At 44.7% G+C, this 20,951-nt stretch overlaps 1 protein-coding gene across 1 annotated transcript in view; it reads left to right on the plus strand.

Moving 5' to 3' along the window:
• Positions 1–20,951, plus strand: part of LOC143958177 (pendrin-like) — a 109,161-nt gene that overhangs the window by 67,247 nt on the left and 20,963 nt on the right. The window contains exons 11-13 of the mRNA XM_077467644.1: positions 681–758; positions 1,728–1,823; positions 17,341–17,447. Of these exons, the coding sequence (XP_077323770.1) occupies positions 681–758; positions 1,728–1,823; positions 17,341–17,447 (281 nt within the window). The remainder of the gene's footprint in view (positions 1–680; positions 759–1,727; positions 1,824–17,340; positions 17,448–20,951) is intronic.

Below are 20,951 nucleotides of genomic sequence, written 5' to 3' on the forward strand. Positions count from 1 at the left end.
TCAAATGGGTTGATATGAATGTTGTTTGTATAGGTGATTCATGCCAAATCTTCAAGTACTTGGGCACAGCCAAAATAGACAAGTCCAGGTGTTAACTTAGCACACATACAGATCAGTACCGCAAAGAATGCCCTGCTGCCTGTCTGCATTAAAAGAAAGGGAGAGATAACCCTAAAAGCGTAGGAGCCCAGTACTTACAAATTCCATTAAAAGGGATGATTTACCCCCTTACCGTAACTCCATTGAGAAGATCCCACCTCTGCAGTCTCCAGGAAGACTTTTTATAATCCAGTCCTAAAGCTATTTAAAGTGAGCTCACTGCTTAAATGGATGTGTGGCCATCAGGTTCCATCCTCCCCTGCCTTGGGGGGACTGTCTTCAGGAGAGTCCTCCGCCCAGTACTCATTGGTCAGCTTCAGTTGATCACGATGAGTGGATTCCAGCAGGTCCTTTGGCTGGGTGGATCTTAGTGCACCTTGCCCCTGTTAGGTGTTTTGCACCACAGTGGTCCAGGGTCGGGTCTCTCCTCTTTGGAGAAGGATGATGACAAACCATAGTGCACCTTTTGGTTCACTATGTTGTTTTGCTTTAGCACACCACAATGTGGGTTCATTAAAAAGAAAGCACTACTTAATAACAGTGGTTGTGATTCTGCCTTTTTGCTTTGTCTCTCCTTTCAGTTGGCCAGCTTGGTTTCAGCCGGAGTCGTGCTAATCGCAATTGTGGCACTTGGCCGTCTGCTGGAACCTCTACAAAAGGTAAGGCTATCTCTATATGAGTGGAAAAAATATAAAATAAATAATGGACTTCAAAAATATTTTAGTCAAGCCTGGAATGAAACATATAGCAAACCAATTAGTAGGAACATGTTGATACCGAACATTGTTGCTTTATTGATTCCCCATAATACCTTGCCAGAGTCCTATGTTCTGAATAGTACCTTGATCCTGAGATTTTTCAGGCGCTGGCAGTTGGAAGGGATGGAATTTAGGCAACTTACAGGAACAGAAGTGCAATATGGAGGAACTCTGCACATTTCATGATCACTCCATTGAAGATTGGACGTGGGGAGGTGACACAGGAAGCTGCGGGCTCTTACTAGTGAAGTCACCCACTGGTTATAGTTACACACAAGAATTTTGTTTCTTTAAAGTGTTATTAAACAAAGTAATATGAAAATAGTTGATCTGCCCAGCCCCCCCCCCCCCCCATAGTGCCCACAGCTTATAAATCTTCTTATTACATTAAAACATTGCCACTATATACCCTTTTGGATGATCTGTATACCACGGTCAGTGATAAACTGCACCGTTCCCCAGTGCTGAGAGTTTAGGTAGGCAGAGATTTCCATTTAGCCTCTATACACACCCACATGTGTGATGCCAATATCATGTGACCTGGCTAGCTCTGAGAACACGCAAATGTTCTCTCCAGCATAACAGACACAACTGAGCATGTGCAGGTTTCTACCCTGCCTGTGTTAGCTGACTTTCCTCAGATAGACAGTGCAGGAATGGCAGGATCTGTGCATACAGAATAAAACAGCCTTTTTACACAATGCAGGGGATTAACCCCTCAAGTTTCACAGTGAGTATAACCAGTATGCTATGCTGCATATACAGACAGATTTTACTGTTGTGGGTTTAGTAACACGTTAAGCTTTCTATTCACTCAACTTCAAACTTATATTATAATCAGGTTTATCATCATGTACTTTTTACTTTCAGTCTGTCTTGGCAGCCATTTGCATAGCCAACCTCAAAGGTATGTTCTGGCAAGTCAAAGATGTACCGAAGCTGTGGAGAGAAAACAAATGGGATTCTGTAAGTATTACAAATTGGTTCATTTATATTTAATAAAGCAAAGCATTTCTTTTAGATTAAAAAAAAAAAGGTAAATACTACCTGAGCTTTCAATTTAAATGAACTAGATACATTTCAGATGCAGCCTAACAAAAGGGGTGCAAAGCCCTATAGTATGTTTTCTTTTGACACAGAGAAGGACCCTTGTTCTCTGTTTTGGAAACAGTGTTCTCTCTGCAGAGGTCTATCACCCACTTAAGTCAGAGGAAAAGCTCTTCAATCAGCAGGGAACATGACCTTTGCTGATTGCAAAACTATAAGTATGTAAAAAACCATGAATCAGACTGCGACAGAAGTACAGTTAAGAAAAAATATTACAGCGCACACAAAACTAACATTTACCTCCAACAAGGCTTTTTAAAAACATCTAGACATTTTCAAAAAATATTATCAAAAAATATGGGGATTTGGTCACACCATATTGCTATATGGTGCTTAAGCCCACTTACTGCGACAAAGTACTCCATGATTAGTGGGTGCTACACTATCCATAGATTGGGAGATCCTGCTTCTCTGAACCATGGGAGCTATACTCCTCTATATGGGAGAACATGAGGTCTCCACCATGACACAGGTGGTCACTAATGAGAGGTACTTAATGAGGGAGTGGGGTTCTCCACCCAAAAAGATTTGGTCAGAATCCATACAATAGACAAACAAGATATTGGGGGGCACACCCTAAAAAATGCATAAAGATGGTGCTGTTAAATCACACTTGTTTAATAATAATAATAAAAAGGTAAACAGAGTAAATGTAGTCAGAACATAGCCAGAGTTCAGGAACTGGAGCGGATAGTCATAAAAGCCAAAATGTCAGGGAGCCAGAGATGAGTGTAGTAGAATGTCAGCCAAGCAAGTCTTTAACAGGAACACAGGAGAGCGTCTCTAGAGATGTGACCAATGCGAAGGCAGAGATCATCTGGGCTTGACGCCTTCAGGCCCCTTTCACTCGGGACGGATCAGTAATGATCCGCCCAGTGATGATCCGCTTGCTCAGCGGGGATCGCTCCGTTGTCCCCGCTGAGCCGGTGGCGGACAGGGTGATCCCGGCACACTGTGCAGGGACCACCCTATCAGCTCTCCGTTCTCCTCTATGGGGGATCGGATGAGCACAGACTGTCTGTCCGTGTTCATCCGATCCTCTCTGCAGACGGATAGAAAATAGGATTTTCCTCCGTCTGCAGAATCGGACAATTGCGGAGGCGGACAATAGCGGGTGTCTGCGGATATTCATCCGCAGACACCCGCTATCCCATAGGAATGCATGTATGTCCATATTTCATCCGCAAACGGATGGATGAAATACGGACATACTGTCCGCATTTGTGAAAGGGGCCTAAGTAGGCAGGACTGACGAGCAGAATATAATCAACAGGTGAGTCACTGTGGAGAGATAGGAACTGGCAATTAGCCGACAGCTGAGCGGCCAGCTTTGAGAAGGAAGGGTTGAACCCAGCCCTGACAAGGTATTACTCAAAAATGGTGGTGTCAGATCCCTGTAGAGAGACCACTGCTTCCACACAGAGAACAATAATCCTTCTCTGCAGCATGTTGACGGGGAATAGGGGTTTTTTACTTAGCTGATGTCTGTTTTCTAAAGATGACAAACTGTACATTCCTTTTGGAATGTATTTAGCTAATTTAAGGTGAAAGTTCACTTAAGCTTTAAAGTTAACTTTTGCCATACTATACAAACAACATGTTCCTTGAGTCTCCCCTCTTCCAATGTGTATACTCACCTTCCCTTAAAGGGTTCTCCCATCAATTTATATATTTTTTCCCCATTACTTTCTATCTTGGATAACTAAAAGATAGGCCGAATATGCCAAACAAGACAAAAAAAACATGACAGGGGTTATAATCAGTCCCTACTCTATCCAAAATGAAAAAATAGGTTTTGGTTTACATTCACTTCAAGGCATATGCAGTAGAGTCAACTGCGGGTGGCTGAATGCATCTTTTTCATGGTGACATTCCCATTTGTACTACATAAGGCCGCGTACACACGGGCGGACTGTTCGCCCAACTTAGTTTGTCAAACAATCCGACAAACAGTCCGCTCAAAATTTGCATGAGCGGACTTGACCACACACGATGAACGAACAGTCCGCTGAAAGCGTGCGCGATGACGTGAACGGCACGTACGACGGGACTAGAAAAACGACGTCCTATACACTGCAATGCAACCTTCGGCGTGTAAATCCTTTCTGAGCATGCGCGGAACTTAGTTTGACGAACAAGCCTACACACGAGCGGACTGTCCGCTCAAACCAAGTTTCAGCGGACTGTCTTACGGGAATTCCGAAAAACTTTGTTCGTCAGACTGTCCGCTGAAACTGTCCGCTGAAGCCCACACACGAGCGGACTGTCCGCTGAAACACTGTTCAGCGGACAAAGTTGGGCGAACAGTCCGCCCGTGTGTACGCGGCCTCAGAGTTGAACCAACCAGTAAGCTCACCGTGGTCCATTCTTTTATTGATCCTTCAGTAGGTTGTTGCATCCATTGTCAAAATAACATCAATAATAGGCAGCTAATATACAGCAATAAAGGAGTACATCCCCACATACAAGGCAAAACCCAGATACTAATTCAAGTACTTGGGCAAGGTATGACCAGAATAAGAAGTGTAGTACTAACCCCCGAAGGAGCTGCTGGTTGTTTTTGGGCTTACCGTTACCTTCTGTTCTCCTTGTGGCACGTCTAGGGGATGTCCCGTGGAAAATAGCCCAGTAACTTGAGACTGACAACAGATCCACTTGAATGGATTTTATTTGCAAAACGCAGTCAATTGACCAGTCTTTCATCTTGGGATTAGAGGGTTGGGAAGGAAGTTCAGGTACTCTAAAGCCGCGTACACACGGGCGGACTGTCTGGCCAACTTAGTCCGTCAGACAATCCGACGGACAGTCCCTCATACTTTCGAATGAACGGACTTGACCACACACACCACTTTTTGAGCGGACTAATACGGCGTACTAAGTCCGCCATACTATCCGCCCTACTTTTGAAATGAACGGACTCGCCCAAACGCGCTGAGGAAAGTCCGCTCATTTCGAGCGCGTCTCCAGGTAGGCGGGGCCCGAGAAGGAGACGTCGCTGGCCCCGCCGCCTGGTATGGACTTAAAGGGGAACCCCAACGCCGAAAAAAATCGGCGTGGGGGTCCCCCCCAAGTCCACAACAGACCCTTGTCCGAGCACGCTACCCGGCCGGCCAGGAAAGGGGGGCGAGTGAGCGCCCCCCCTCCTGAGCCGTACCAGGCCGCGTGCCCTCAACATGGGGGGGTGCCTTGGGAAGGGGGGGGCCGCGTGGCCCCCCCACCCCAAAGCACCTTGTCCCCATGTTGATGAGGACAAGGGCCTCTTCCCGACAACCCTGGCCGTTGGTTGTCGGTGGTCTGCGGGCGGGGGGCTTATCGGAATCCGGGAGCCCCCTTTAATAAGGGGGCCCCCGGATACCGGCCCCCCACCCTATGTGAATGAGTATGGGGTACAATGTACCCCTACCCATTCACCTGTAAAATAAAAGTACCAAAAAAAACACAACACACGAGATAAAATACTTTATTGCACAGCTCCGGGGGTCTTCCGTCTTCGGGGGTCTTCTCGCCGGACTCCTCCGCTATCTTCTTGTAGCTCTTTTGCTAGCGGAGGAGTCCGGCTTTCTTCCTCGCCGCCGGCCTCTTCTCCCGACTTCGGGGGTCTTGTCCCCCTCTTCGGTTCTTCTGCCGGGCCACCGCGCCTTCTTATAGCTCTTTTACAGGCGGTGGCCCGGTCTTCTGTCGCCGCCGCCGCCTTCCGTTCTTCTTCTTCTTCTTCTTCTTCTTCTCCAGGAGATGTTGCCTCGACGATCTCTCCGGCCGGAATGCCAGGGACGCACTGCGCGGCCACTTATATAGGGACAAGGGGCGGTGTCACATGGCTTTATGTCACATGGGTTGGTCACATGGGTTGGTCACATGGGTTGATGTCACATGGGGACTATGACAACGTAAGGGGGCGGGGCCACCATGTGACACCAACCCATGTGACATAAAGCCATGTGACACCGCCCCTTGTCCCTATATAAGTGGCCGCGCAGTGCGTCCCTGGCATTCCGGCCGGAGAGATCGTCGAGGCAACATCTCCTGGAGAAGAAGAAGAAGAACGGAAGGCGGCGGCGGCGGCGACAGAAGACCGGGCCACCGCCTGTAAAAGAGCTATAAGAAGGCGCGGTGGCCCGGCAGAAGAACCGAAGAGGGGGACAAGACCCCCGAAGTCGGGAGAAGAGGCCGGCGGCGAGGAAGAAAGCCAGACTCCTCCGCTAGCAAAAGAGCTACAAGAAGATAGCGGAGGAGTCCGGCGAGAAGACCCCCGAAGACGGAAGACCCCCGGAGCTGTGCAATAAAGTATTTTATCTCGTGTGTTGTGTTTTTTTTTGGTACTTTTATTTTACAGGTGAATGGGTAGGGGTACATTGTACCCCATACTCATTCACATAGGGTGGGGGGCCGGTATCCGGGGGCCCCCTTATTAAAGGGGGCTCCTGGATTCCGATAAGCCCCCCGCCCGCAGACCCCGACAACCAACGGCCAGGGTTGTCGTGAAGAGGCCCTTGTCCTCATCAACATGGGGACAAGGTGCTTTGGGGTGGGGGGGCCGCGCGGCCCCCCCTTCCTCAAGGCACCCCCCCATGTTGAGGGCACGCGGCCTGGTACGGCTCAGGAGGGGGGGCGCTCGCTCGCCCCCCTTTCCTGGCCGGCCGGGTAGCGTGCTTGGACAAGGGTCTGTTGTGGACTTGGGGGGGACCCCCACGCCGATTTTTTTCGGCGTTGGGGTTCCCCTTTAAGTCCATACCAGGCGGCGGGGCCAGCGACGTCTCCTTCGCGGGCCCCGCCTACCTGGATACCCGCTCGAAATGAGCGGACTTTTCTCCGGGCGGGAAAAGTCCGCTCATTTCAAAAGTACGGCGGACTGGCATACACACAGGCGGATTGTCCGCCGAAATGCGAGTACGACGGACAGTATTTCGAACATTCCGAAATACTTAGCCCGCCGGACTGCACGCTGAAAAAGTCCGCTGAAGCCCACACACGAGCGGACTGTCCGCTGAAATGTGTTTCGGCGGACTAAGTAGGCCATACAGTCCGCCCGTGTGTACGCGGCATTAGTGTCAAAGTAAAAAAAAACGTTGAAGAACTTGATTACTTTGACTGCATCCAGAGAATAGCCATTCGCAGCTGGATGGTCACCCAGGTTGGACAGTCCCTCTCTCACAGGGCCTAGAAGCCAACAAGGTGCTTACTCAGGAACAAGTCTCTGCCACAGACGTTGTTGTAGAACGTACAAAAGAATGTCTCTGCCACAGACATTGTTTTAGAACATGTAAGGAAACTAAACTTGAAACACTTGTAGAATACCTGGATCTTTCAGCCTGCTTCATGATATCCACAAGACCGGATTCTCTTGGTTACTTCAGCCCTTCCAGGCTCTTGTTAAGAAAACCAACCCGTACGTGGTATTCTTCTAAAGTGTCCTCCCCTGGAATGCTTGAAGTACAATGGGTCTCTCCCGAACCGGAGACATCACCCAACTCCCTCAGAATCCTCCTTTAGTTTCCTTGCCTCGGGCTAGCCAGCCCCTAGGCATTAAATTTGGGTGACTCCGCACCCTAGGCCATAGCCTTCCTAGGGGCTGGTCAGGAGGACCAGGGCCATGTAATCAGCACTTCATACTGGACCGGAACCCCGAACCACGTGATGTCCGCATCTTAAATACCCTCTGCCAGAGGGCACAGCGAGAGTGCCACTCCCACTGACCTGGCTCCGAAAGAGAGTAACTTAAGCACTTAACCAGACCATAGTTCCACGCCTGCCACAAGAGACAGTGCCCCCTGTAGCCAGGCTGAACATCTCACAGTCCAGTCAGACTGATACAGAGGTCCAATTTAGACAAATAAACCCAAACCAAACTGCAGTTTAGGCAAAGTTTAACTTTGAAAAACACATATCGCATGCTCTTCAGGAGCCACCGCTACAGAAGTATACCTAAAAAACGGATAGGATCACTATAAGAAACCATTTTAGAAAAGCAAAGGGGAACCTAAGAAGAAGTAACGCATGAAGAAAAAAAAGGAAGGGAAGAAGGGGTGGAGAGAAAGAGAGAGAGAGAAAAGAAAGGATGTGTGGAGCGGGGGTTGAGGCAAGAGGAAGTGGAAAGAGGAAAAACGGGTAAGGAAGGGAAGGCAGGGAAAGATAAAGAATAAAGGTAAAAGGTAGGGGATGGAGGAGGAGAAGGGAAATAAAGAAGGCAACACAGGGAAGCCTAGTCCACAAGCTGCCCATCTCCATCCATAAACGCCTGCCCGAGGAGGCAACTCCCAGGTTGGACTGATATTTTACTGAAAGTAGAACAGCTTTACAATCACTTATGGAGGTATCTTATATTTGGCCCAACCTCCTGATCAATAACCCAACTTATATTGGGTCATCAACAGAATTTTATAGGAAATAAAAATGTTAACCCTTGCATGGGTTCTTATACAACATTGTGGGTCATTCAGACCAAAAGTAGCAGTTTAATTTTAGGTGGATGCTAGAAGTGCACAATATAATTCCATCTGTGATGTACGGTTCCATGTTTTTGATTTCTCTAAAGACTATTGTATAGCTGCTAGTCATAACCAACTATCAATAGCAACATTACTGTTCACAGGACTACCATGGAAGAATTATTTTTCCTAAGATATAAAAAAGGACAAATGATAATTATAACCAGCTTTTCATTTTACAATGTTTAGCAATAAATACAAAGGTTAAAACCAAGACAATACGCAATTTGGTATACCATCTAAAACAGGGTTTCTCAATCAGGGCTCCTCCAGAGGTTGCTAGGGGTTCCTTGAGCAATGAGCAATTTATGCCTCTCAGATAAGTATCCATTGACACCAATGACCTTTTTAGCTATCTATAAGGGGGTAATAATTCCCAATGACCACAAGAGTAAGGAGCATTCTTCCCAATGACCAACACACTAATATACTATGAATTGTAGATATAGTACGTTTTATCGGTTCCCTGAGACCAGAAAGTTTTTTCAAGGGTTCCCCCATGTTGAAAAGGTTGAGAGAGGCTGATATAAAACCACACATATGTGTATCCCCTTCAAGATACAATACAAGACCCCTGGAAAAAATTATAATGTTTTGCAATTGCATATCCATCTATGAATGTTACATTTGACTTACCTACATGGAAGCAGTGAGTGACTTTTAGTTTATTTTTCCTGTATGGTGAATCCTCCTTGGAAATTTCAGTACGAGTCATGGATATATGCTTTGTCCCTTAATTGATGCTTCAGTGGTTCCTGAAGTTTATTAAAAGTACATGGACTGCCTTTTAAAGGAGAAGTCCTTAGCTTTTTAGGCTGGGCTTCTCCTCTGGGTCACAGGAGTGCAATTTGTTTTGCACTCCTGTGACCCATTTTCAGTGGAGAGCAGCCCGAAGTCCTCTCTCCGCTGACGTCAATGCCATCAGTCGAGGCAGCACATTATTCCGACTTCGGAAGTCTGGATCCACCAGCTGCCTTGACTGATGGCAGTCTCAGCTTCTCAGCGAGCTGCTGAGATGGGCACTCCCAGCCAAACCCCCCCAATAGCTCCAATGAGTGTGGAGAATCAGAGCAGAAGAGATGCTGACTGACAGGCCGGAGTGATAACTGCGCAAACGGCGATGTTCGGTGGTTCGGTTCTTAGGGCAGAGATACCAGGGGACAGCTGCAGCATCGGTCTGCTGCTCCATCCACCGAGGTAAGTATGAATATAAAAAAAACAAAAAAACATACTTCTCTTTTAATATACAGTATCTCACAATAGTGAGTACACCCCTCACATTTTTGTAAATATTTTATTATATCTTTTCATGTGACAACACTGAAGAAATGACACTTTGCTACAATGTAAAGTAGTGAGTGTACAGTTTGTATAACAGTGTAAATTTGCTGTCCCCTCAAAAAAACTCAACACACAGCCATTAATGTCTAAACCGCTGGCAACAAAAATGAGTACACCCCTAAGTGAAAATGTCCAAATTGGGTCTAAAGTGTCAATATTTTGTGTGGCCACCATTATTTTCCAGCACTGCCTTAACCCTCTTGGGCATGGAGTTCACCAGAACTTCACAGGTTGCCACTGGATCCTCTTCCACTCCTCCATGACGACATCACAGAGCTGGTGGATGTTAAAGACCTTTCACTCCTCCACCTTCCATTTGAGGATGCCCCACAGATGCTCAATAGGGTTTAGATCTGGAGACATGTTTGTCCAGTCCATCACCTTTACTCTCAGCTTCTTTAGCAAGGCAGTGGCCATCTTGGAGGTGTGTTTGGGGTCATTATCATGTTGGAATACTACCCTGCTGCCCAGTCTCCGAAGGGAGGGGATCATGCTCTGCTTCAGTATGTCACAGTACATGTTGGTATTCATGGTTCCCTCAATAAACTGTAGCTCCCTAGTGCCAGCAGCACTCATGCAGCCCCAGACCATGACACTCCCACCACCATGCTTGATGGTAGGCAAGACACACTTGTCTTTGTACTCCTCACCTGGTTGCCACCACACACGCTTGACACCATCTGAACCAAAAAAGTTTCTCTTAGTCTCATTAGACCACAGGACATGGTTCCAGTGATCAATGTCCTTAGTCTGCTTGTCTTCAGAAAAATGTCTGTGGGCTTTCTTGTGCATCATCTTTAGAAGAGGCTTCATTCTGGGATGACAGTCATGCAGACCAATTTGAGCGGCGTATGGTCTGAGCACTGACAGGCTGACCCCCCCATCCCTTCAACCTCTGCAGCAATGCTGGCAGCACTTATACGTCTATTTCCCAAAGACAGCCTCTGGTTATGACACTGAGCAGGGGGAATCAACATCTTTGGTCAACCATGGCGAGGCCTGTTCTGAGTGGAACCTGTCCTGTTAAACCGCTGTATGGTCTTGGCCACCATGCTGCAGCTCAGTTTCAGGGTCTTGGCAATCTTCTTATAGCATAGGCCTTCTTTATGCAGAGAAACAATTATTTTTTTTAGATCCTCAGAGAGTTCTTTGCCATGGGGTGCCACGTTGAACTTCCAGTGACCAGTATGAGAGAGTGAGAGTGATAACACCAAATTTTACACACCTGCTCCCCATTCACATCTGAGACCTTGTAACACCAACAAGTCACATGACACCGGGGAGGTAAAATAGCTAATTGGACCCAATTCGGACAATTTCCCTTAGGGGTGTACTCACTTTTGTTGCCAACATTTTAGACATTAATGACTGTGTGTTGAGCTATTTTGAGGGGACAGCAAATTTACATGGTTATACGAGCTGCACACTCACTACTTTACATTGTAGCTAATTGTAATTTCTTCAGTGTTGTCACATGAAAAGATGTAATAAAATATTTACAAAAATGTGAGGGGTGTACTCACTTTTGTGAGATACGGTACCTTATTTCAGGATAACTCCACTTGGAGTGCCAAATGCATTGACCCTGATCCGAAAGGGTGTTCACTCCTGAAATATCTGGTGGCCCATGTGAACCTATGAAAGTTTCTACTTCTACATGCCTCAAAGAACCACAACAAACCAAAAACAACCAGAACGTACTCAAGAAAACAAAGAAGATAAAAAAAGCCCAACATAAAGCATGACTAAATATAATCAGAGCAATAAATATGTATATTAAAAAAAAAACAAAGAAAAAAACGAAACCTTATAGCGATCAACAATGGTCAAATATTGCAAATGGTTGTGACCTAGGTCAAAACCAGACTCCTATGGACCAACCATCGTGACCAAACTGAATCAAACCTATTAGATTAATTTCTAAGAAAGAAAAAAACATATATGATGTTTAACCAGTTGCCGACCGCCGCACGACGATGTACGTCGACAGAATGGCATGGGCAGGCATATGGGCGTACATGTACGTCCCTGCCTTCCCGCGGGTGGGGGGCCCGATCGGGCCCCCCCCCCCCCGGTGCCTGCGGCGGTCGGTATTCGTTCGGGAGCGATCCGGGATGAGGGGGCGGCCATTCATTCATGGCCACCCCCTCGCAATCGCTCCCGACGAATGGAAATGCTCCGTGACATCACTTCCTCTCCTGTAATGTAAACACAGGCAGAGGAAGTGATGTAATCTCTCCTCCGTGTCTGTATTTTTCGTTCCGGCACCGAGGAGAGAGGATCGGTGAGTTGCACCAACACGACACTACACAGTAGAACATGCCAGGCACACTCACACCCCCCCTTCACCCCCCGATCACCCCCCCCAATTACCCCTGCCCCCCCAGTCACAGTGACACCTATTGCATTTTTATTTTTATTTTTTATTTTTTTTTGCATTGGTGTCATTTGTGACTGTAATAACTGTTAGGGCAGTTAGGGTTAGCCCCCTTTAGTTCTAATGTACCCCCCTAACCCCCCCAATAAAGGTTTAACCCCGTGATCACCCCCCGTCGCCAGTGTCACTAATGCTGGGTTCACATTGCAACGGTTTATGAGAACGGATGTGATTCGCACCGCACTGCAGTGCAAATCACATCCGATCTCTGTGCGATTCGAGTTCAGCCATACAGATAGTATGGCTGAATTTGCGCCGCACCCGCCGCAAATTCGCACGGGACCCTTTTTTTGGCCCGCAGCAGAATCGGATCGCATGGGTGTTCACACCATGCGATCTGAGTTTGCAGATCGCACTGCGATATGCGAACTGATCTGGGGGTGTCATTAACATTTCACTGACACTCCCAGCAGTTCGCATAGGGCAGTGTGAACTGCCGCCGGAAGGCATGCGATGCGGGAACCCGCCGCGGATTCGTGGCGTTCCTGCATCGCTCCAGTGTGAACCCAGCCTAATAAGCGATCGTTTTTCTGATCGCTGTATTAGTGTCACAGGTGACGCTAGCTAGGCAGGTAGGTATTTAGGTTCGCCGCAGCTTTTTATAGCGCCAGGGACCTCCATATACTACCGCATAAAGCCCCCTGATTGCCCCCTAGTTAACCCTTTCACCAGTGATCACCATATAACTGTTACAGGTGACGCTGGTTGGTTAGTTATTTTTTTTATAGTTTCAGGGCACCCGCCATTTATTACCTAGTCTCACTAGTGTACCCCTAAATTTAGGGGTGTCTACTTTCCAAAATGGGGTCATTTGGGGGGGGGTTTGTGCCATCTTGGCATTTTATGGCCTTCAAAACTGTAACGCCCTTAGAAAGCCTGAAGGCGGTGCTTGGTTTTCGGGGCCCCGTACGCGGCTAGGCTCCCAAAAAGTCCCACATATGTGGTATCTCAGGAGAAGCAGCAGAATTTATTTTGGGGTGTCGTTTCACATATGCCCATGGCATGCGTGAGCAATATATCATTTAGTGACAACTTTGTGAAAAAAAAAAAGTTTGTAATTTTCCCGCAACTTGTGGCAAAATATAAAATATTCCATGGACTCAACATGCCTCTCAGCAAATAGCTTGGGGTGTCTACTTTCTAAAATGGGGTCATTTGTGGGGGTTTTGTGCCATCTTGGCATTTTATGGCCTTCAAAACTGTAATAGGTAGTGAGAAGTGAAATCAAAAATTTACGCCCTTAGAAAGCCTGAAGGCGGTGCTTGGTTTTCGGGGCCCCGTACGCGGCTAGGCTCCCAAAAAGTCCCACATATGTGGTATCCCCGTACTCAGGAGAAGCAGCAGAATTTATTTTGGGGTGTCATTTCACATATGCCCATAGCATGTGTGAGCAATATATCATTTAGTGACAACTTTGTGTAAAAAAAAATAATAATTTTTTTTTTGTCATTATTCTATCGCTTGAGGCAAAAAAATAAAATATTCAATGGGCTCAACATGCCTCTTATCAATTTCCTTAGGGGGTCTACTTTCCAAAATGGGGTCATTTGGGGGGGTTTTGTACTGCCCTGCCATTTTAGCACCTCAAGAAATGAGATAGGCAGTCGTAAACTAAAAGCTGCGTAAATTCCAGAAAACGTACCTTAGTTTGTAGATGTGACAACTTTTGCGCAAACCAATAAATATACAGTTATTGACTTTTTTTTTACCAAAGACATGTGGCTGAATACATTTTGGCCTAAATGTATGACTAAAATTGAGTTTATTGGATTTTTCTAATAACAAAAAGTAGAAAATATCATTTTTTCTCAAAACGTTTATATCGCAAAAAATAAAAATCGCAGAGTCAGTCAAATACCTTTAAAAGAAAGCTCTATTTGTGGGAAAAAAAGGACGCAAATTTTGTTTGGGTACAACATTGCATGACCGCGCAATTACCAGTTAAAGCAGCGCAGTGCCAAATTGTAAAAAGACCTCTGGTCATTGACCAGCAAAATGGTCCGGTCTGAAAGTGGTTAACCTTCATCACCTGGCAGCTGGTGGTTCTTGTTCAAAGCTCAATAAAACAATATAAATGAATATTATAATACTGATAATTTTTGGATCCATCTATTAATCCTTTATCTAGTCCTTTGTATTGGCTCTTTGGTTTTGCTTCCAAGCTTTTAAACTATTTTGCACAGCTTTCATAGATGTGATATGCAATTGCAATAATTTGTTTCCAAGGTTATTGTATTTACAGGCTTTGCTATAATAGGCGTGTTTGGTGTGTCTTCATTCATTTTTTAGTTATGTGCTTATATGTGAGATTAGGTTAGTGTTATTACGGCAGCATTCTGCCCCTGCCACCAGTCAGTGCCTCTCTGTGAATTGTGAATGAACTCTAACCAAAGGTGTAGAACAAAAGAAGAAGAGGAGACACGTACGTGGGGTTTTAGATGATATATCACTAACAACCAATCAGTAAGCAGTAATGATGTGCTGTAACCTCTAGCAACCAGTTTGTGAGCGGAAATGATATGCTGTAACCTCTGGCAACAAATCGCAGTTGCTGTTGCTGCAAAAAAAAAAAACATATTTTGAGTATCGGCTATTTATTGTATGTCTCAGAGGTGGAGAGTGAAATTGCATGGTGGGGAGCCCAAATTTTTTTTTGCTCAGGGTCCAATCAATATTAAAGACCGCCCTGGTTCCAATTACTAGGATAGTTTACTTAAGTTAGTTAGGTTAGTGTTACTAGGGTAGCGTTCTGCCACTGCCACCAGCCAGTGCCTCTCGGTGAACTGTGAATGAACTCTAACCAAAGATTTAATGGGCGTAGAACACTGAGAATAAACCAGCATTAAAAAAGTTGTAAAAGTTAGTAAAATTGTAACTCATAAATTGCAAAATTGTTGTAACTTGCAAAAGTGTAACCGGTAAATTGTAAAATAGTTTTTGAACTTGTAAAATTGTAACTGGTAAATTGTAAGATTGTTGTGCCTTGTAAATTGTTGTAACCATGTGACTGTGCTACCAGAAACCTAATGTGGTAGCACAATGTAGTACTCTGATGTCTTTCGAAACCTTTTCCCAGCTCTACCTACCTACAAAATGCTCTATAGGAATGTGCACATTCCCTGTTTCATTTTGAATACATTAGACTGATTATCAATGTATGTAATCTATGCACATACAGCAGGCATCACTAAATGGCGGACCACGGTCCGAAACCAAACCAAGTGACAGTCCTGTCATGCCATTTAGCTGCCTGTGTATCCTCTTTTCTTTCCGCCACTGCCGCTGCTCTCATCTTCACGGCAGGACAGAGGGTGGGAGGAGCGATCTCTCTGAATAATAGGCAGGAGCGGCCTTTCTTTTTAACTTAACAAGCAACTGATTAGTTGGTATCACACGGGGTGGTCCCAAGGGCATCCCATCCATTGTGGGCACACCGAAGCCACGCCCCTATCCATGCACCCGACCCTTTTCAGGAGATCAGATGCATTAATTACAGCGGCTGTTTTTTTATTAAGCACCTGATTAGGGCCAGAGGCTCTAATAGGCTTCAAAATAGGGTTGGCTCCGGACGCAGAGCATTGCATCTGGAGCCCACCCACTTGTGTTTCAACAGCGAATGAATATTCGCTGTTGCAACACTGATCTTCCTCTTGGCCAATCGGGAAGCGTGTCTGATACCCATCACGTGGTTGGCTGAAAGGACAGGTGATCCTATTGTATGCCTAGAAGGAGGGGAAGAGATGCATGGTGGAAGCGAGGAGTAGAAGTGCTGCTGCCCAATGCCTGGTCCCCCCGATGCCCACTGCTCCTCGGATACCTGATCCCAGTGGCTGCTCCTCGGATGCCCGCAAATGCCCGATCCCCAGCGGTGCCTGCTGCCTAGATGGCGTAAGTGCTGATGGATTGCCTGGCAGACAGCCGGGGGCGAATGGGGAGGTTTGAGTTGCAGCGGGGGGGGGTCATGGTTGTTTGCCACCCTCCAAACAAAAAACACCAGCCGCCACTGGTCCCAACCAATCTACAGGAGTAGTTGGGAAACTCCCACCCTTCATCCAGACTGATCACTCCCCCTGCCCTCTGCTATGAAGGGGGAGGGATGATCACACCAATGAAAATGTTGAGAGGGCCTGTATTGCTGCGGCAGGCTATGTAAAGAGTGGAATGCTATGGAAAGGGGGACTGTGATGTAATAGAGGTGTTGCAATGTAAAGGGAGGGACTGCTATATATTTATTTTTTTATTACTTAAATAGCACTTTGTGTATACAGTACATTCACATTAGTCCCTGCCCTCGAGGAGCATACAATTTAAGGACCCTAACTCACATTCATACAAATGCTGTGGCCCATTTAGGCAGGATCCAATTAACCTACCAGCTTGTTGTTGGCATGTGGGAGGAAATGCATGCAGGCACAGGGAGAACATGCATACTTCAGGCAGGTAGTGTTGTGGTTGGGATTTGAACCAGCGACCATAGTGCTGCTAACCACTGTGCCACCCACACACAAAAGGGGGGGGGCTTTGATATGAAGGGGGTGGCAAAGTAAAGGGGGTGGCAAAGTAAAGGGGGTCTATGATGTAAATGGAGCAGTATAATGTAAAGGGGGCACTGTATTGTAAAAGGTGGGGACTTTTATGTGAAGGGGCTGTAATGTAAAGAGTCACCTGCAATGTAAATGGGATGTTTGCAATATAAATGTAATGGCCTGCTAAGTAAAGATGGTGGACTACGATGAAAAGGGGGTGGGACTGTGATGTAAAGATAGGGAACTGCTATGGAATAATGGGGGACTGATGTGGTGTAAAGATTGATATAAAGATTGGGGACTGTGATCTAAAAGGGGGAAACTGATGCAAAGGGGGGCTGTGATATAAAGGTGGGGGACCCTATATTGTAAAGAGAGTATGTGATGCGAAGGGGACTGTGATGTAAAGGGGGAAGCAATTTAAAGGGGGGATTGTATTGTAAAGGGGACTGTGATGTGAAGGGGGGCTGTGAGATGAAGGGGGCCTAAGTAATAGCACCCCTACTGAGAGAAATATTTACTCACTGACTTCTATGAATTTTAAATTATCACCCCTGACATACGAAATATCTTGTGTTCTATTTCAGCTGATCTGGGTGTTTACCTGTATCGCAGCCATCATCCTGGGATTGGATTTGGGGTTATTGGCTGGATTGGTGTTTGGCTTGCTCACCGTTGTTCTCCGAGTGCAGTTGTAAGTACACTCTATCTTCGTTAATATCATGAAAACAAAGTCTCATCTGCAGCACTTTATCCTTTATTTTCAATCCTCATAATGCTTTAATCAGTACAACAGTTTCGGACCCCACAAGGATCCTTCATCATGTACAAGAAGCATTAAACAGCATAATACATCATATTTCTTAAGATATGATTTAAATGCATGTTTGTATTATGCAGTTTGATGCTTCTTGTAGCTGATGAAGGATCCTTGTGGGGTCCGAAACTGTTTTAAAGCATTATGAAGATAAAGGATAATCAGTACAACAGTTTCGGACTCCAGACGGATCCTTCATCAGATACAAGAAGCATCAAACTGCATAATATTAAAGATTAAAGCATTATGAAGATTGAAAATAAAGGATAATCAGTACAACAGTTTCGGTCCCCACAAGGATCCTTCATCAGGTACAAGAAGCAGTAAGCAGCATAATACAAACATGTGTTTAAATCATATTTCATAAGATATGATTTAAATGCATTTTTGTATTATGCAGTTTGATACTTCTTGTACCTGATGAAGGATCCTTGTGGTGTCCGAAACTGTTGTATTGATTAAAGCATTATGAAGTTAAAGGCTAATCAGTACAACAGTTTTCGGACTCCACACGGATGCTTCATCAGGTACAAGAAGCATCAAACTGCATAATATTAAAGATTAAAGCATTATGAAGATTGAAAATAAAGGATAATCAGTACAACAGTTTCGGACCCCACAAGGATCCTTCATCAGGTACAAGAACATCAAACTGCATAATACAAACATGCGTTTAAATCGTATCTTATGAAATATGATTTAAACACGTTTGTATTATGCTGTTTAATGCTTCTTGTACCTGATGAAGGATTATGAAGATGTAGATGTATTTTTTATTATTATTATTTATTTATTATTTATTTATTACATTATGAAGATGTAACATAAAAATAAAGTGCTCCAGACAGGACTTTGTTTTTTTTTTATATAAAAGCAAGCATTATCTGCATCTACTGGGTGAGTGCTACCTGCAATATTTGGCACTGTCATTCATATCATGTTCACTTGAACATATAACAGGGGGAGTGGTGATATGAAAATCAATAACAATGTGGATGATAAGTACTGCACTCACATAAACATGGATAGAACACAGCGTATCAATATGTTCAGTGGAGACCTTAACTGATGGCAGCTTTTTAAGAATACTCTGATGGATATACTGTAAAATGATAAGAAAAAAAAAGTGAAGACGCACACCACTCTCAGTGTAGCATTAATAAAAGGCAATGTAAAAAAAAAAAGATGAGATGCAATGACATGAAGATTATGTAACAAAAACATTACTTAGGGTGGCATCCTTCTGATGGCACTCAATGGAGATGTATGGAGGGTGGATAGGCAGCTGCTCTGTATCCACCCTCTAATCATCATGAGTACCATCAGAAGGATGCCACTGGTTCAATACTAGGGATGAGCCGAACACCCCCCGGTTCGGTTCGCACCAGAACTTGCGAACGACCCCCGCGTTCGTTACGAACGTTCGAACCCCATTGAAGTCTATGGGACTCGAACGTTCGAAATGGAAAGTGCTAATTTTAACGGCTAATATGCAAGATAGTGTCCTAAAAAGGGTTTGGGGACCTGCCTCCTGCCTCAGGGGACATGGGTCACTGCAAAAAAAAGTTTTAAAAACTACCGTTTTGGCGGGAGCACTGATTTTAATGACGATTAAAGTGAAAAAAAAAGGTGAAATATTCCTTTAAATATGGTTCCTGGGGGGTGTCTGTAGTATGCCTGTGAAGTGCCACGTGTTTCCCGTGTTTAGAACAGTCCCTGCACAAAATTACATTAAACGGAAATAACACCATTTAAAACTGCTTGCGGTTTTAATGTTATATCTGGTTCCTGCAATATGGTTGAAAATCATTCAGAAAAATGGCATGGGTAGCCCTCCCTGCCCATTACCAGCCTATTTGGGTCTTGTACGCATATTAAGGGGAACTCCGTACCCATATTAAAAAAAGGAAATGCATGTGGCCCCCAGGCCCTATATACTCAGAACAGCAGTATACAGGCGGTGCAAACAAGACAGGGACTGTGTAGGTTTGTTGTGTTAAGTTGAATCTGTTTGTAATTTTCAACCGGTACATTTTTAAAGTGTAGCTCCAGTCAAAAAAACTATTTTTAAGCTTTTTGGAAAACATAGGGAAGGGTTATCACCCCTGTATAATTTGTTTTGTCGTCCATCTTTTTTCATCTCAGTTGCTGCTGTCTCCTTGCGTTTGCAAGTAGGAGATGTTTGTAAGTTGGATGTTTGAAAGTAGGGGCCTGCCCTATATTATAGCGGTATGTACTGGGTACAGAGCACGCAGATAGCACGCACTATCTCCTAACACTACTGACTGCAAGCTCTATTATTAACCACTTGACCACTGGGCACTTAAACACCCTTAATAACCAGACCAATTTTCAGCTTTCGGTGCCCTCACATTTTGAATGACAATTACTCAGTCATGCAACACTGGACCTATAGGAAATGTTTGTCCTTTTTTTCACACAAATAGAGCTTTCTTTTGGTGGTATTTAATCACCTCTCAGTTTTTTATTTTTTGTGCTATAAAAGAAAAAAGACCGAAAATTCTGCGAAAAAATTAATTTTTCTTCGTTTCTGTTATAAAATTTAGCAGATTAGTAATTTTTTCTTCATACATTTTGGCCAAAATTCATACTACTACATATCTTTGGTAAAAATAAGTACAAATTGGTGGATATTATTTGGTCTTTGTGAAAGTTATAGAGTCCACAAGCTGTGGTGCCAATATCTGAAAATTGATCACACCTGAAGTACTGACGGCCTATTTCCTTTTTTTTATTTTTTATTTTTTTTTTCACAAAATTGTCATATTATCAGGTTATTTCACACACACAGCATATGCATACCAAAAGACCCTGGAGAATACAATGGCGGTCGTTGCAAATTTTTATCTCACACGGTATTTGCACAGCAATTTTTCAAACGCGTTTTTTGGGGGAAAAAACTGTTTTGTGCTTAAAAAACAAACAAAAAAAACAGTAAAGTTAGCCCAATGTTTGCATAAAGTGAAAGATGAAGTTATGCTGAGTAAATAGATATCAAACATGTCACTCTTCAAAATTGCACATGCCCGTGGAATGGCGCCAAACGTCGCTACTTAAAAAATCCCCATAGGCGATGCTTGAATTTTTTTTTACTGGTTACATGTTTTGAGTTGCAGAGGAGGTCTAGGACTAGAATTATTGCTCTCGCTCTAACGTTCTCGGCGATACCTCACATGTGTGGTTTGAACACCGTTTTCATATGTGGGTGGGGCTTACGCATGCGTTCGCTTCTGCATGCGAGCACATGGGGACATGGGCGCTTTAAATTTATTTTATTTTTTTATTGTTCATTTTACTTTATTTATTTTAGTTTGACATTTTTTTCCCCAAAAATATATTTTTGATCACTTTTATTCCTAT

Source organism: Lithobates pipiens, unplaced genomic scaffold, assembly GCF_037356315.1.
Source record: "Lithobates pipiens isolate NorthernLeopardFrog02 unplaced genomic scaffold, aLitPip1_a1.2 Scaffold_59, whole genome shotgun sequence".
Lineage (NCBI taxonomy): Eukaryota > Metazoa > Chordata > Amphibia > Anura > Ranidae > Lithobates > Lithobates pipiens.